Source organism: Brachypodium distachyon, chromosome 4 (assembly GCF_000005505.3).
Source record: "Brachypodium distachyon strain Bd21 chromosome 4, Brachypodium_distachyon_v3.0, whole genome shotgun sequence".
Taxonomy (NCBI): domain Eukaryota; kingdom Viridiplantae; phylum Streptophyta; class Magnoliopsida; order Poales; family Poaceae; genus Brachypodium; species Brachypodium distachyon.
Window position 1 is genome coordinate 1,748,555 of NC_016134.3, and position 17,315 is coordinate 1,765,869.

The 17,315-nt window shown below is 45.2% G+C and overlaps 1 protein-coding gene across 8 annotated transcripts; it reads right to left on the bottom strand.

The window, feature by feature from the left end:
• Positions 1–8,808: 8,808 nt before the first annotated feature.
• Positions 8,809–11,150, bottom strand: LOC100830782 (putative disease resistance protein At1g59780). Of its 8 annotated transcripts, none has more exons than XM_024455331.1 (5): positions 10,628–11,150; positions 10,137–10,519; positions 9,530–9,662; positions 9,402–9,421; positions 8,809–9,299 (listed from the first exon to the last, which is right to left on the bottom strand). In XM_024455331.1, the coding sequence occupies exons 1-3, from the start codon at positions 11,048–11,050 to the stop codon at positions 9,617–9,619; spliced, it is 852 nt and encodes a 283-aa protein (XP_024311099.1). In that variant the 5' UTR covers positions 11,051–11,150; the 3' UTR covers positions 8,809–9,299; positions 9,402–9,421; positions 9,530–9,616. The 8 variants fall into 8 exon arrangements, with proteins under 8 accessions (XP_024311099.1, XP_024311100.1, XP_024311098.1 ...); XM_024455332.1 differs by having other exon boundaries at positions 8,809–9,316; XM_024455330.1 differs by having other exon boundaries at positions 8,809–9,421.
• Positions 11,151–17,315: the final 6,165 nt, after the last annotated feature.

Here is a 17,315-nt window from a genome sequence, read left to right on the forward strand (position 1 = left end):
CGGAGTGAGAATCGGAGAACACCAGGATCAATTGTTCCATTGATTTATTTCACCCGTATGGATGTAGTCATTTTTTGGACAAATTGTGATGTGGGTTTAAGCTACTCTCTCCGATACATATTAGTTGTTGAAATCTTACATGTATCTTTGTTTGATTGGACCAAATAGGATTTCTTCCAAGAGGTTGGAGTGGATGTAATTTTTCCTATAAAATGTATAGAATATAGTAAAATGAATCTTTAGTAAAATTTATTATATGGTTTGAGATAAATATAGAGCCTATAGCAACGAAGATTTTCCTATATGGAATATAAGTCATTCATGCGTAAACTAATCAGAAGTCTAAACCATCAAAATAAAACGGCAATCTTGTAAATTTTCCACTCATACCAAAATCCCCTTAGCAATAGTTAGTCAACGATACCAGGCTTGACCATGACAGTAAGACTAAGGTGTTGATTTCAGCGATTAGGAGACGAAGATTTGATTGCGACCGGCTCTACAAATTTAAATTTTCCAACAGACTTTAGGTGTTTATTACACTTGCAAATATATCGCATACTCGTACGACGATTAGTATGATCCGTGCCGATGGATTAGTTTCTTTTGGGCTTCTCTGTTTCTTGGTGCAGGCTGCAGTTCCTTCCGTTTCCTTTCTTTAGCGTATTTGTATGTGTTTGTTTTCCTTGTTATATAAAGTCGGGTAGCGTTTGCTGTCAAAAACAAAAAAAACGAGTCCATTTTTTCCCCTCCGCACACACACCACCTCAGCGCCTGAAGAAGCGCGGCGTCAGCTCGTTCCCTTTTTTCTCTTGGCTCGTGTCAAATTTCAAAACAGGGTCCCCTTTAGGGGCTCCCCTCAAATTTTAGGGTCCTAAAATTTACCAACGTCTTCAGCAGTACCCCTATTCCACACCGCCTATTTCGTTTATGACATGTGAGACCTACTTGTCAACGAGTTGTCTATATTTTCTTTTTTCTTCTCCCTTTCTATTCATGACGCAGCCCAGTGCTATCTCTTGCCCGTTCCTATCAATCCCCACCATCGGCACAAACCACGGGCAGGAGGCCGGCCTGAGTTGGCAGGGTTCGACGGGCAGAAGGGCTAGCCGGAGTTGGGCAGGGGAGCGGAGCCGGCGGAGGGCCCCGTGTGCAGGGGAGTGGAGCCGGCGGAGGGCCCGGTGGGCAGGGGAGCGGAGCCGGCGGAGGGCCCGGTGGGCAGGGGAGCGGAGCCGGCGGAGGGCCCCGTGGGCAGGGGAGCGGAGCCGTGGGGAGGGCGCCATGGGCAGGGGAGCGGAGCTCTTTCGCGCCGCCTCTGGTGATTTCCCGGCGTTTCTACCCCTCGCCGACCATGTTTCTGTGGCTTGGTAGCTCGCTGAGTTTTTGGGTCTTACCGGTGGCTCGGCTGTGGCGGAGACGGCAGAGGCGAGGTGGGTGGTTCTATCCTTTTGCTTCGTCGGCGGTGAGGTCCTACCGGCTGACCGGTGAGTTTGCTCCTTCTATTTCACTCGTTCGGTTCATTTTGCTCTCTGGATGATTTGCTCCCCCTTTTGGTGTAGTTTTCAGTACTCCCGTGTAGTTTCCAGTACTTCCTCTGTTCCTAGTTTTCAGTACTCTTTCTGTTCCTAATTTTCAGTACTCCCTCTGGTATACTCCCTCAATTTTGTCTTGCCCAAGAAAATTTTCAGGCCCACGACTTGCCGCCGGATCCATAACCACCCTGAATTATCTCCCCCGCCCCAAACTTTCCCTGCTAAACAAGCGCCGTATGAGACGAGATAATTACGATCGAGAAGGCAAGTCTCCATCGCGTTCGGTTCCTCCTCTCTGCCCTGCTTGCTTCTGCTACCAAGGCTTTGATCCATGGCGTCTATCTCCAATTCCAGAAACACCGATGCCGACACAACCCGACGAGCTGGTACGGCCCGAACCCATGAGGTCGAATTTGAGGAAGAACCGATGATCCCAGGAGGCATAAGGTTTGTATCTGCCATAAAAACACTTTCCATAGTTTATCACAAATTGATTCTCTATCTGGATTGTTGTTCTTTTTGTTTTCAAATCGATTGATCGTGACGTTTCAATTTATTCGTCTGCTCGATCATTAGGTTTTCGATTTTCCCATCCATGGATCATCTAAATTTTTTCCCATCGATGCATGTCATATTCATGTATGTCGTATAGGACAGATTCATGTATACTGCCAATCAATTGATGTGTGATTTCTTTGTGAACATATAGGGCACCCAAGTCAGGTGAGATATGGACTATAACCGTGCACTGCATGAGAGCACCAGGACTGCCTGAACGGATCGTCCGAGGACAAATTGACAAGTCCGACATATCATTTGAAGCCTTGGTAGGTTTCAAACAGCAGCTTGGGTATTCTGCCAGGGACTACCTATACTACAAAAAGAGACATGGCCGTGATATAGCAACTGTGGTAGCGATTGATTTCCCCGCAGATGCAGTCCGAATGATGACGGAGCTGGCTGAAGAGAAGGAAATCAGGGCTATACTGAGAGCAGACGAACAACATGACAAGCATGTCCAGATTACACCCATTAAGCGTCCGAGGGAGGGTACGCCTGATGTCGATGATGATGCTCTTGGTTCTAATGAACCAATAGATGCCTATAAAGATTGGCTTCTCAAGAGGGAAACACAAGGTTTGGTGTTGCCATGCATATATATAATTATCTACACACTGTGCTTTAGTAGACTGCACTCTTCATGACGTATAGTTTGGACTTCGCAGATCTACATGATGAATTCAGGAGAGAAGCAATCACAGCATACGAAGAATGGTTAAGGGAAGAAGGGCTTCTGGAGGAAATTAGTAATTATTTTGTACTTCAATCTTATTTCTTAATTATACAATATGTGAATGTACTAACTGTTTTTCTTTCAAAAACATTCAGTGGCTTACAAGACATGTGTTCCGACCGAAGAACCTACACAAGTAGATGACTACAGCCAAGAGAGCAATGAGAGCAAAGACAGTAGCACAACGCCACCGCAACAATGGCCAAGTCATGCTAGACACAACAAGGATAAAGCAAAAGGTTTCTAAAGCTTCCTCAATATATGTTTACTGATTTCTATAGTGCAATTTTTGGTTCTTCAACAATTAATTAATCTGCAAGTGCAATTCTGCACCTTTCATTTGATGTAGCTCCCAACAAATGCGGACGAGGTACGTTGAAAGGGCTAGCTGCGTCACGAAAGAGATTGAAGAGTCGCACTCAAAAACTTTCAATTGAATTCTCCCCAAACCTTGGTGGTCCCTGTGGAGATAACGCACGAACATTCGTGGATGAGGTGGTGACGTACACCAGGTTATCTGCTCCACTAATTGGAGTTAAACGCTGGAAAGATATACACCAAGTCGTGAAGAATAAAATAGTAAATGATGTAATGGTATGTTCATAGTCCATCAGTTTATGTTTATTCGATCATTTAAAATATTCGGTCTCTCATCTGTTCATTTTTGTACAGCGTGGATGGGACCTGGCGAACAAAGCCGATGCAAAGGAAATAATATTGCAGATTGCCAAAGAGCGCTACAAAGGATGGCGATCTTCTTTGAGTGCTACCTACAGAGCGTACAAGAATTATGATGACAGAATGAGACACACGCCAGAAGACCTACACATTCTGGAGTGGCACTATTTGATCCTCTACTTTGGATCTTCAAAATTCAAGGTCATCAACTTCTTCCTAAAATTAAGAACTCAAGCAGTCGTGCGGTTTTTGTTGCGTAACAGTAATTGTTCATTTGTTGCAGAGGGTTAGCAGCCAAAACTCCACTAATCGTAAACAGATGAAGACCCAACATGTGATGGGTTCAAAACCTTTCTCTCAGTGCAGCTGGGAACAAGTAAATATTAGTTGCATTTTTTAAAACTTCAGATTCAACCAACAATGATATGTACTGACGTTCAATATTGCCTTCGTAGAGAGATGAAAATGGTGTCGAGCCACGTCCCGTGGAACTTTGGCAAATCACTCACAGCAAGAAGGAAAATGGTCAAACGACGTTTCTGAAAGAATTTACGTGAGTACAAAATTCTTCAAATTATTGCTTCACATTTAAATTCAAATATTCTTTCACAACATGACCAAAATTATGAAACGCACTTGTTTCTTTCCCTCAGTTAAATGCACGCGAAAAGTTGGGTGCGACAAATTCAGAAGAGTTGCTGGAAGGAGAATCAAGAACGATGAGGCTCACAGCAGGTGAGGAAGACGTTGTTTTGCAGTCTGCATACAATGAGACAACAGGAACCAAAACAACCAAGTTACATGGTCGTGGATATTTGTCGACCTATCCAACCAAAAACCAACTGCTTCAAGAAAGACTAGAACTACAAGCCCGTGAGGTTGAAATATTAAAAGAAAAGCTTGCAAAGGAAGCTGCTGAAAGGGAAGCAGAGAAGGAAGACCTAAAAAAATCCATTAGAGAAGAAATGATGCAAGAGGTTCATGCTTTGTTGGCTCAGCACGGGTTATCAACACTTTTACAGAAGGTAATCAACTTTGATTTATTATGGCAATGAACATATTTAAATGGTTGTGATCCACTCCTATCCATATGAAAGCTATCTCACCTGCCCTTTTTTGTAAACATGTAGAGTGCCCCTGAAACCAACAATGCAGAACATAAAGCTGCAACCATTCATGAAACAGAACAACACACACAAGAACCATTGCCGAAGGTAATGAAATTGAAAAATGTTTGCAACAATCGTGGATTTATGCATTTCGTTAGAGCTAACAATCTGCACTGGCTATGTAATTTTGAAATCAGCATACGATTTTTAATAACTGCCATCTTGTTTTAAAGCGTAGAGTACCCCTGCAACCATTGAGGCAAGAGACCCTGTAGCTATGAAGACAACAGATACCTATGATGCAACACAACTTGAAGCTACAAAGACTAAGGATATAAATGATGCAAAGACAACAGGAACACACCCTCAGGTAATGGCATATAACAATGCTTCCAAGCATCAAGGATATATGCATTTCAATATACAGTGCTAACATTGTTCCAACAACTTTAAAATGCCAGAAGCAGCCAGCAATCACTGCCAAGACACAAAAAGAAAATACGCCACCCACAAATCGCAATACTAAATCTTCCAAAGCTAAAGGTCTGGCGTTCTCTAAGGAAGCAGCTAAGGGGCCACATCAAACATACATTACTCCACAACATTTGGCGTTACAGCGTGCTAAAACACGATCAGCAAGCAAGTTCAAAGATCAGGTAACTAGAACTGTGTTTTCTAATGCAAATCAAACTTTGCATTGCCACTTCAGCTTTAAATTTTGCTGCTGCTTAATTGCAAGACATGTTCTATTTGGTTCATGTATCTCTTCAACAGGACAATGAAGACCTAACGGGGCTAGATGTTCCACAATCACAACACTCAAGATTGGTGATCCCATGAAGGCTGCCATGTTGTTCGATTGGATGAGTGGACAGTAATTGCTAGGTTCCATAGCTTCATATATACAATGTATTTATTATGGATATGATCGTTGTGTCCATGAGATTGTAAGAGTGAATGCTGGATTTATTTCAACAGTGGAATATATATTTTTGCATCATTTCTATTATGGTCGTATAATTGCAGTTGAATTACCAGTTAAACATCCAAAACAATGCCGTTGCACCAGTCCTAGATCGTACAACGTCGTGCCATATTTCGTTGCGATGTAGAGCTTGTAGCAACGTCACATTTTTTTGATGTGCTATCGGTGATCATTTTTTGTTTGAACCTGTAGCCACTCCTATAATTTTGTTGCCATAGCCCTTAGGGGCTTGTTGCCTCGCATCCCTCAGTTTGTTGCCCTAGCCTTTGCGCCTGTAGCCACTCCTATAATTTCATTGCCGTAGCCCTTTGGGCCTGTTGCCTCGCATCCCGGAGTTCGTTGCCCTAGCCTTTGAGCCTGTAGCCACTACTATAGTGTTGTTGCACTATCCTTTGAGCCTATAGCCAGACTCTTAGAACGTTGAGTTAGCCCTTCACCTGTAGCGACGCCATGTTCCTCGTGGTTATAGGCAGTCAGCCTACAGCAACGTGTCATATGACGTTGCGACAACATGTAGGCCTGTTGCGACGGCACATGGTCTGTGGCAATACCCTTTAGGCTAGTTGCGACGTGCGATGTATCGTTGCCATACTATGTAGGCATGTTGCTACCTCTTATGGGTCGTCGCGATATTCTTTATACCTCTAGCCACGAGTCTTATTTCGTTGTGATATCCTATACGACTATAGCCATGACTCTTGTTTAGTTGTGATATCCTATGGACTATAGCCATGCCTCTTATTTCGTCGTGATATCCTATACGACTATAGCAACACCCAAGAGGGTTTCGCCACACCCATATATCGTTGCAAATTACTGTATTGCTACCATACTCTGGCATCGCAATAATGCTTTTTCACAACTAGCATGGGTTGTTGCCATTAGATCTATAGCAACTCCGCAATACAACTTATGCATCGCAAAGATCGTTGCATAAATACCCTATTGTCACGCCTCCCTTAGTTGCAATAAAGCATGTGGTATTTCGACACCCTAAATTCGGTTGCATTACCATATAGCATCGGTGTTTCTTGCCACGCCTACCAACGAAAATATTTAGTTGCGATTGCGCACTATTGCAACGAAAAACCACTTATTGCAACTAAAACCGGCCGTCGCTCCAGGGTGTACGCCTTGTAGTGTCCGTCTCCGGTGACCGCCGCCGCCGCGGAGGTAAAACCCTAGCCGCCCGACCATCCGATCGTGATCCAACGGTCCAGATTAGATTCTAGGTTTTTCTTTAATCAAACCGGTACGCACCTATCAGATGATGACACGTGGCACGGTAAAATAAAAATGAAAATGTAATTTTAATCCCCCGGAATAATTAAATGGCACTTTTGCAGAAAATCCCCTGTAACTTCAAATGATCATATCTTTTAATCTGTTTGGCCAAATTTGATGATCCATACCTTTTTGGAATCCTTAGGAAATGTAGAATCTTTTAGCACTGTCCAATTTCAAATTTGAATATTTGAATCACATTCAAATTACAAAATAGGGTTTAATGCCTATTAAATCATAACTAATTATTTAGAAGTCCTTTTTGAATGAAACCAGTGCCCAAAATTTTGTTTAATTGTCCTCTGTCCAATGGGACAGAGAAATAAATGTTTTGAATTAAGTTGTTTGGCTGATGCCAATAAAACCTCATTTAAACCCTAGCTTTTGCCTTTTGATTTAAAATCCTATGCATGTGCCTCATTTTTCAATGCTTAGAATCAGTTGATCACCCAAATAAAATAAACCAAACTCTTGTCACATGTTCTGCATTGCATCATGGCATACATTTTCTTTTGTTTGTATGGTGTGTTTATGTATGCGTTGTTTATATTGTTTAGTTTTCTCGGAGAGCGAATTGTGTGATTGCGAAGAGTGTTTGAATACCAGCTACTGTGACAAAGGCAAGTTCACTTTGATCATATCCTATTACTATTTGTTTTGAAATACTTATGCATTAGAGTTGTTTGTAGAAATGCATTGATAGGACTATTACTCGTACTTGTGCTAACTATGATTGACCTACTAGCTATAGGGTTACCTTTGCCATTACCCTTCCACCAATTGCCATCGTAAGTAGTTGATTTGCTACGTTATGTTAATATACGTGGAAGGGAATCTCAACTACTATGAAATAGTTATTATAAGGTATTTTGGATACTTGGCAAAAACAACCCTAATGAACCGTTCTGGGTGGGCTGCTTTGAGTTTTCGGATGTCGTGACGTTAGGTCCATTTCTATGGGTCCATGACCGCTGAGTCGTCTCACCGTGGATTCAGGAGCGTCCATGTCCTCTGAGTCGTCTCCTCGTGCGATTCGGGGAGCGCCTGCGTCACAATGTGGGATGCCACCCGGGATAACCAGAGACTGGACTAGTTTCCTGTTTAGTAGCTTCTAGTACAACCACATGGTAATATGGGCTCTGCCAGGATGGATGTAAGAAATATGAACCTGGATCCGAGGTGACATCGGTATGTAGCAGTGTAGGTTGGAACGCGTCCCTCAGGTGGTTTGGGGGAATATGTTCTAAAAATTCCTGTAATCGATGCCGTTGGTACTCTATCCTGAGGACAGCAAGGGATTAACACGTCGATTTCTTGTGGGTAAAGTGTACCACCTCTCAAGAGTGTCAAACTAAGTACTTAGCCGTGTCCCCGGTTACGGACAATTATGAGCAACTAGATATTGGGGCTGTAAGGTAGGTCTCACTCATTCCAATTTTAAAAATAAAATGAATGGTTTGGGGCACTTGATGTTTCTACTCAATATGCTCTAGGTTAATAGGAGCATGGATGTTTCTACCCAGTGTCCATTAGTTAACAATATTGTAACATTCCATTATAGTAGGATAAACTATGTTTTACTACCACGCCATAAAGCCTGAACCCCACTATACCTCAACTGCATATACTTGGTAGGATCTGTTATAACTTCCAGGTGAGCTTACCAATACATTCAATGTATTGACCACATAGTGGCTGCAATTAATAATGCAGGTGAATCTGACGAAGAGTGAGGTTCGTCGATGTTATTTGGGTCATGTGCTTACATTCCAACATGCTCTCTCCTCTGGGAGTAGATGAGCCCTTTTGCTCTACCTTTCCACTGCAGCTTTATGATACAATGTTATCATAGTTTTGAACAATATTTGTTTATGCTGGCCCAAGAGGTCATGCAAGTTTTGTAAGTACAATTTAAGTTCTGGATGGTACGATGTAATAAAGTTCTTTTGATCTTTGTATCTTGGTATTACATCTTGAACTGTGTGTGCTAGTGAGTCGATCCAGAGACTAACACAAATAAGCACAGAGATCGAACCCTAGTAAGGGAGAGGATCGCTACAGACCTCCTGCTCGAGGTCATCGTCCGGGGTACGACAAAGCTCCCACCGGCCATCAAATGGCACATAGGAGGAAGGAAGCTCTACGTGGGGACATCGCTGGACGGGAAGCTGCTCGCCATGGACGGCTTCACCATCTCCGTGTGGCTGCAACTCTTGGACGGTAATATGGTGCTGGAAGCCGTGATCGACATGGAGGAGAAGCTGCTCTCGCTGGAACCCGCCGTTGCAGCCGTTGAGTTTGATGGCTCCGGGGATATATAGGAGCGCTGGATTGTGCTTGACTTGGAGACCATGGAGATGCATGAGCAAGAGCGGGAGTACTCCTCCTTGCTGCTGGAGATCGATTTACTGTCTCACCTGCAAGCCATGAAAATCTATCCTTAATTAGCTCGATCGCCTGTAAGTAGGAAAACACGAATGAATTTTACCAACACACGGTGATAGTTTTTTTTTAGACACCTTAAAAGGGGCCGGGGTTCCTGCATTTTATTATAGAAGAAAGAGTTGTCCAGTTAATTCGAGAAAACTGGACGAAAACAAGACACAATCATGCATGTATTGACGAAACTATCTTCATTCTTTGGTACCTGATGCACCCAATCATCGCACATGCATCTGGCCACGGCCTCCGCCGGAAGGCTGCGTTGTCTGAGGGTGAACACCAATGAGAAGCATCAGGTGGCAATGATGAACGGCATCAGGAGCATCCCCACCATCCCCCTACTCAAGGAAGGAGACGACCATCAGCGCCGCAATGAATACTGCCTTGGCTGCCAGGGTAGACGGGTACCTGTACGGATAGCAGGCTAGAGCAAGAAGATTACAACTGTTTTTGTGGTTTGGGAAATGAAATTGACATGAGAGTGCATATATACCCATCAGAAAATGCACATTAGTTAAGGTGTTTGGTAGAGATTTGTAAAAACACTTCACATTGGTAGAGATTTGTACAACCAGTCAAAACCGTGCCATCACGAAGATAATTATATACTCTCTCCGTCCCGAAATCCAGGTCACTTATTTCGGACGGAGAGAGTACATTACTTGTACAAACACTTTGACTGAATAACAAATGTATTAATTGAAACAACGGTAACTAAGTTTAGACAATTAAGTTTGGATGCCATAGCAAGCTCTGACTCATCAAACAATAGGTCGACTGAAAAGCCAATTAAGAAGGATCTGAAGCAGTACCTTTTATTTCCGTCGGTGAGGAAATCCCGAATCTTGGTGATGAGTTGCGGCAAGTCTTCATTGGCATCAGCAGAGTATCCCGTCAACTGGCTGAAAATTTTACTCATAACTCTCACGATGTCTGGATTCTGCGACACGGACAAGAAAGCACGGCAATCGAAGTCCTCTTTGATCTCTTCATACACTCGGTTCGCCAGAGTCGTCTTCCCCAATCCTCCGGGCCCAACAATGGCGACCACCTTGGTTGGCTGTTGCTGCTGCTGCTGTGTGGAATCTGTGGACTCGCCGTCGTCGGCCAACAGCTGAATCACTTCTTCCTTCGGTCCATCGACTCCGACGAGCTTCGACGCATCCTCAAAAATGACAAGAGCTCGGCGATCAATCTGCAGTCGGCCCGGTTTTATACCGCAATCATCAGATTGATGCATCAATACAAAAAGAAATTTGCTACTCCGCAGATACTAATCGAAAGCAAAGAGCTTTGCAGTAACCTTGGTCTTTTTGGAGACGGAAGCGGCGGACTCGCCGGGCCTGTACCTGGCATTCCTCTGGCTAACCTCGTCGATCTGTCTCTTCAGATCCTCGATGGTCCGGCTCACCAAGTTCTTGATCTTGCCCATGAAGCCGTCGGGCCTGGCGGCGACGCAAGCCACGAAGTCGTCGATGCTGTCCTCGGCGTCGTAGGAGAGCTCCCGCACCTGATTCATCCACACCTTGTCCCGCGGGTCGGCCTCCTCCTCCGCCTCCGACATCTTCTCGAGGAACGCCTTCATGGCGTCGAGCTCGCGGGAGAGGGACTCGATCTCTCGGGGGACCCCCCGAAGGCGCTTGTACTCGTCGCTGGCCAGGGTCGCCAGCTTCCCCACCACGGCTCCCAAGGCCCCCGTCGCCGCGCTCGCCACAACCTCCCCCATCGGCGAAGGTGAGAGCACAGACCAGCTTGATTTTTTTTCTTTCTGTGTGCAGTGGCCAGTGGAAGATGTGCAGTAGCCAGTGGAGGCCTGGAGGGTGAATGAGGGCGTGTTTGGTCTTCCGAATGGGCCTTGGCCCGCTGCCGAGCTGCAAAAACGGACCAGTTTGGTTTTCTGCACGGGTCTTAGCCTGCACCCGCATTCTGCATCGCGGCTGCAAAAAACGGGCTGGAGCCTGCATGCCAGATACGTCCAAATCGGGCGTTTTCTAGTGCAGCGGCGCTCTCTCGTCTCTTTGGTCTTCCGTTTCTTCCCGACTCGCGCCGCTCCGCTGCCCCCAGGCGCCGTTCCGCCGCCGCCACGTGCTGCCGGCCAGCTGCTCCACCTCCCATCCATTTGCCTCCGCCGCAGTTCGCACGAGGAGCGGCTCCTCCTCGAGATCCCCCGCCTTTCTTCCTCCGAGATCACGCCGTTCCTCCTCAGCCAGTCCTCCTCCGAGATCTGGACGCCGGCCATCCCCTGCGGGTCCTCCTGTGCTATTCCCCCGAGATTCCGTGGCCGTTTCTCCTCCGCCGCTGCCGTTTCTCCTCGTTTTCTCCTCCTCCACCGGCGTTTCTCCTCCTTTTCTCCTCCTCCACCGCCAACTCCCGCAAGGCTACCAAACAATCGGCTCCAGCGAGAGGATTGCATGCAGGCTGTTGCAGCCCGGCTGCTGCATCGCGGCTGCGCTGCGAGCTGGGGCGTCAGCCCGACCAAACACGCCCTGAATGCTTCTGGCTTCGGTGGCTCAGCGATGAATGAATGCACGTGACATTGCAGCAATGTCAGAAGTCAGAACTCGGACGTGAGGCTGCTATACATTGCTCCTTTGCCAGCTAGCCATTTTTACGGGGTGTAGCCACGATTGTAACACACGATGGTTCAATTGACACGAATAGAAAAACACGATTTTGTTATTCAAAGCTGGCCGAAAAATTATAAATCGATGCTCACAACTGTTTGATTCGAAAACCTATATAGGCGCAAAATTGATGTAAGTGAGAAATCTTGATCGAATGGTTATGATTGTGGATCGAGAAATATAGGTTCCCATATAAATCATACTAATGCACGATGTCGGATGTTCGTGCATGTCTCCGCCCAACGTTGGTCGCAAGTCTTGGGCAACCTTATGACTGCGCTGGCTTGCTATGGTTTCAACAAAGAATTGGAAGGATCTTTGAAAATTGGAAACGTAGCATTTGTGTGCTCGAATAATCAAGTCGAAATAGGTGCGACCAAAATCAATGACCATACAACTCGTATAAGGGCATCTCTAACGGTGGTTGACACTAATTTTTTTCTTTTTCTTTTTTCAATATGTCTTCTCGTTTCTTATTCCTTTCTCATTTTTAATGGACCCATATGTCATCTTCTCTTTTTTCTTGGCATCCGTGTGGATCGATTACTTGTTCAAGTAACCACTACTTGTGATATTTATCTCTCATCCACATTGGCCAGTACTTTCTTGGTACCCATCCTCATTGTTGAACATGTCCTAAAGAAACAAGTATGTCAACAGGAGAGGACTCATGAAGATACCGGTTTGTACATAACACAAATGAATTTCGGTGTAGATTTTTTACTTTTATTTTAGTGCCGAATTGTGTCCGTACACAATTGGTGCCATCTCATCTCACTTCTTGAAATTGAACATGGCGAAAATCTTTTGATAAAAAAGATATGATTATTGCCATCCTTATTTTAAGTTTAGATAAATTGAAACACAATCCAATAAATCTAACAACTCGATTCACGCCCATCATTTGGTTGGCACGGATTGGGACACGGGAATTCAATTTCAAATTTCATGGAATCACAATATAACTAACCCCAATTCTTTTCTAAAAACCATAATCTCTCTGAAAATTGTCTCTCACTCAACAAACCCCCGTGGTAGACCAACAAGATATTTTAACTCGGAATTCAAATTTCACCAAATAAAATGAAAGGAAAGGATGGATGCCAAATTGGATACTTGGCCCACAACCCAGTTTTACAAAATTTCTAGAAGCAACCTTGCTCTCATCGACTTCCTTCTTGATTTAAATGTGCAGAGTCTCAGGCCTGGTTTTCTCAGCTCAACGATGGAAGAGATCGTCTCATTATGTTCCTCCTTATAACACTTTTCGATCAAATTGATGATTTAGAAATACGAGACACCCTTATAAACATAATTTGAGGTAATACTACTTTATCAATATCTGGCCCATCTCATATCTCACGAAGTTTCTTGTAGTCATGCTGGAGCTGACTCTTAATCTACAGCCCGTTTTTCTTCTCTCTTCTTCCAACTCAATAAAAAAAATGGTATGCAAACTCTTATAGTCTGCTTACATCACTTAATTATACTTATTAAGATGATGTAAGTATAGGCTATAAGAGTTTAATTATCTTTTGCTTAGTTGAAGGAGGAAAAAAAAGTAGACCATAAGAGTTAAAAAAATCAGCTGCAGCATGAGCTCCTACAAACTATTCGAGATAATGATTTGGGCCAATATTAATAAAGTGGTATATTTCTATAACCAACTGGTATACTCCTTCCGTTTCTAAATTGTCGTGGTTGCATTAAAACCACGATAATTATTTAGCAATGGAGTAAGTACATAATATGATAGCTATTGCCGGTTATATATGACATGATAACGAGTTATAAGCAATAGCTGGCGATGGCGATACTATTACCTCAGTTCCTAAGAAATTCTTTATGGAGGGGAAACGTTGTTTAGCCGAGCTCGGTCGTGCTGTACTGAATGGGAACACTGTAGTGTCCTGTAGTGGCCCAGAGAAAGAGAACAGTGCGTTTTCGTCGCTTGACCTGACGCGGTGAGCAGGCAAGACGTACAGGACGACACGTCCCATCGACTGCTTTGCGTGACGTAATCTATAACAATATATTAAATTGGAGCTGGTGATGATGGTACGGTGGTAGGTCGTTTCATCGAAATTACGAATCTGTCACCGATGTCTCCACATGTCTTTTAATCCTGGCTTCCGCAGTTCTAAGGTGCAGAAAAAACACGTACCGCCCCCCAAAAAAACCAACAGAGCCCTCCTCGCTCCTCCTCCTCTCCTGCGAATCTCACCGCCACCCCCTGCCCGATCCGAATCTCGCCCACGCCCGCCGCCGCTCTTGTCGCCTCCACCAGTTCGTGCGCGTCGGCGATGTCCTTGTGCGGAAGGCGGCTGCGGACCCGCGGCTTCGTCACGCGCTCCGACCGCCGCCTCTACCGGCTCATGCGCGTCGGTGACTTCCTGCGGGACTTGGACGGCGATGGCCTCGCGCAAGGCAGCAGGGACCACGTCGGCGCGAGCCATTGGTGGCCCTCCGGACGGGCAGTGGCGCGTGGTGATCAGTGGCCGGACGCAATGTGTGGGCGGCGCACAGGCGTACCTGATGGCAAGTGGGAGCAGACGGCGCACGTGAGTGGACGGGCGGCGGGAATCTACAAGCGGGCGGCCGTGCATGGCGGCGTGATGTTCAGTGGCGGGATGAATCGGGACAGGGAGAGAAGTTTGTACTCATGGTGGATGGAGAGGATAGTCAGAGAGAGAGCGAGAAATTCAGAAAAGAGATTTGAAAAATAATATACGAAGTAGAAGTAATAGGAAAACATGGTAAGAAGAAATATATAAATAAGACATCTGAAAAAAAAATCAGACTATAGCCCACGAAAATAAAAATCAGACTATAACCCACGAAAATAAACGCATCATAAACACATCAACGTTTAATTGACGTTATAATATAATTTTCCGTTGATTTTTTTAGTAAATAATAACGCCAGTTAGTTGGGGAAGGTGTCTTTGGGTTTGCACTTTGCAGGATAGAGCGTGTGTGAACGCGCCGCATCGTTCAAAACCGGCGCCTCTGCAAAAAGTACACAGTACCTACGTCTTGCGGCCTGCGGTGCGGGCCTCGTCGAGCATATCCTGATCTTGTGTCCGTCCTGCTAGCTAAGCTATCCATCCATGTGCAGACAGAAAAGTCTACCTTTTCTCTCAAGACCTTGGTTAAAACCAACGACAAGCCATGTAATAAATGGACCAAGAAACGTAGACTCAAATGACCGTCTTGCTTTTTAGATTCAGATGAAGCACAGATTAGTTAACAGAACCCCGCTTAGATAGACGGCCGGGCGGCAGGCTGAAGCTCCATTGAATGGCAGGGGTAATGGCAGGGGTAATAACAGGGAGGCTGCTGAAGGTGTGATCGATCCTAAATTTCTCTGCAAATACTGCTCACTGAGTCACTTAATATGGAAAGTCACTTAATATGGAACTTAATACGGGATGTACATATATCCCAAACGGTTTCACACTTCCACTGTCTGAAACTAAGCCACGCATGATCAACGTCATCTGCAGGTAAGTACTTTCCTTTCCTCCTCTAGTCTAGTCTAGTAAAACAAGACATTTCTGGACACCATCCCTCTCGAAAGTAAAGAAACATCGACACCATGCATGCATCGATGGATCATCATCACTCACGTTCGTACTCCACAAACGCAAACATGTACAGACAAACGAAATTAAAGGCTTAACACGTAAGCAAATCCACCGACCGATTCAGGGAAGCAACACAGATTAATTAAAGATCTCGCGTAGCATCCGTACTCGATCGTATATAGCAGGAGCTAGACATCTATAAACTCTATAAAGTTGAAGTCCACTAGTTAATTTAGCAACCTGCACATGCAGTCTATCCACATCAGCATTTCATCTAATTTCTAATTTTTAATTTACCTCAACATTATTGGTACAGTACTATATCTTTTCTTTTAATCCTATCCTTTTTATCGTACTCATGTCCTCCCGCGTTCACCTCGCTCCCGACGCCCTCTAGAACCGCCACCTTCTCACTGTCGCCTCGACTCCTCTTCGCAACGTGCATGCATCGCCTCCCTGCCGCATGCCCATCTCCCTGCGCCCGCCTCGCTGCCGCCGCCTCTGCTCTCCAGCCCGCACCCTCCTCTCTGCCGCCGTCACTGCCGCCGCCCCTGCTCTCCAGCCCGTGCCCTCCTCTCTGCCGCCGTCGCTGTCGCCGCCCCTGCTCTCCATCCTGCGCCCTCCTCTTTGCCACCGACGCTGCCGCCTCACGGCCGTCGGTCCCTCCTCTTTGCGGCACGCACCGCGCCCGCCTCCCTGCCATGCTCGATGCGCGCGCACGCGTCCTCGCCCGCCTCCTGTTCGATGAAATGTACAACGGCGGATTTTGCAGCTGTGGTCGGATCCGATCTTTCCGCCCTATCGCCTGGGTCGCGCTCTGTGACGGTGACACAGCCCATACATCGAGCCCACACTCAGCCCATTACACTGTGCTTCTTCTCCTTGCTTCTGTCGAGCGGTTTCGTCCACAGCAGCAGCCATTAATGGCACATTTGATTCGTTCCCTTCCTCTTCCTATTCTCTCAATATTTCTTCCTAAAAACCAAAGGCCGGCTGTACTCATCCAAACCCCCACAATCTCCTAAGAAATAAATGCACAAGAAACTGATGGTGGCATCCAATCCGTTTGCCCAAATATTGTTCCCTTCTCACGGTCACAGGGCTCCACCTCTGCCCGCTCTCCATGCGAAGCCTTCCGGTCGGATGAACTTCAGCCAATCCTCCTTTTCTCCTTATTCCCTTTTAGATCATGTTTGCTATATATCACATAGTATTTTTTTTTTTGTTTTCTCAGATGTTGGACGACTTGGATGCTAAAATTTGTGCTCCTTTGTTGATTCTCCTTCTCAGGATGCTGGACGACTTGGATGCTAAAGCTGTTATCTTTGATTATTCTTCCTCACTGCGTATTGATACATACTCTTCTTATTTGTTGCTAAAACTATTTTTGTTTATTTGCTTGAATGAACAACTGGTTTGCAAGTTTGTGTGTTTTTGTTGATTCTCTCTTCTTCTTTCAGATACTGCACAACTTGGATGCTAAAGTTTGTGTTTTCTTTGTTGAGTTTCCCTCTCAGGGTGCTGGCCAACTTGGATGCTAAGGCTGGTGTTTTGGTTGATTCTTCCTTGCTGCAGATCGGTATGTATTCATCTTATGTATTGCTAAATCTGTTTTTTATTTGTTTGCTTGAATGATGTTGCCAGCTCAATCATCCGAGTATATATTACTTACTGGCCGGTTGATCGATCGAGATGCATCGTCGTAGTTAATTTATTTTTGTCAAATATTGTTCCAAAGTTCCATGAAGCATATCTCAGTCACCTACTCAGTATCTATTTT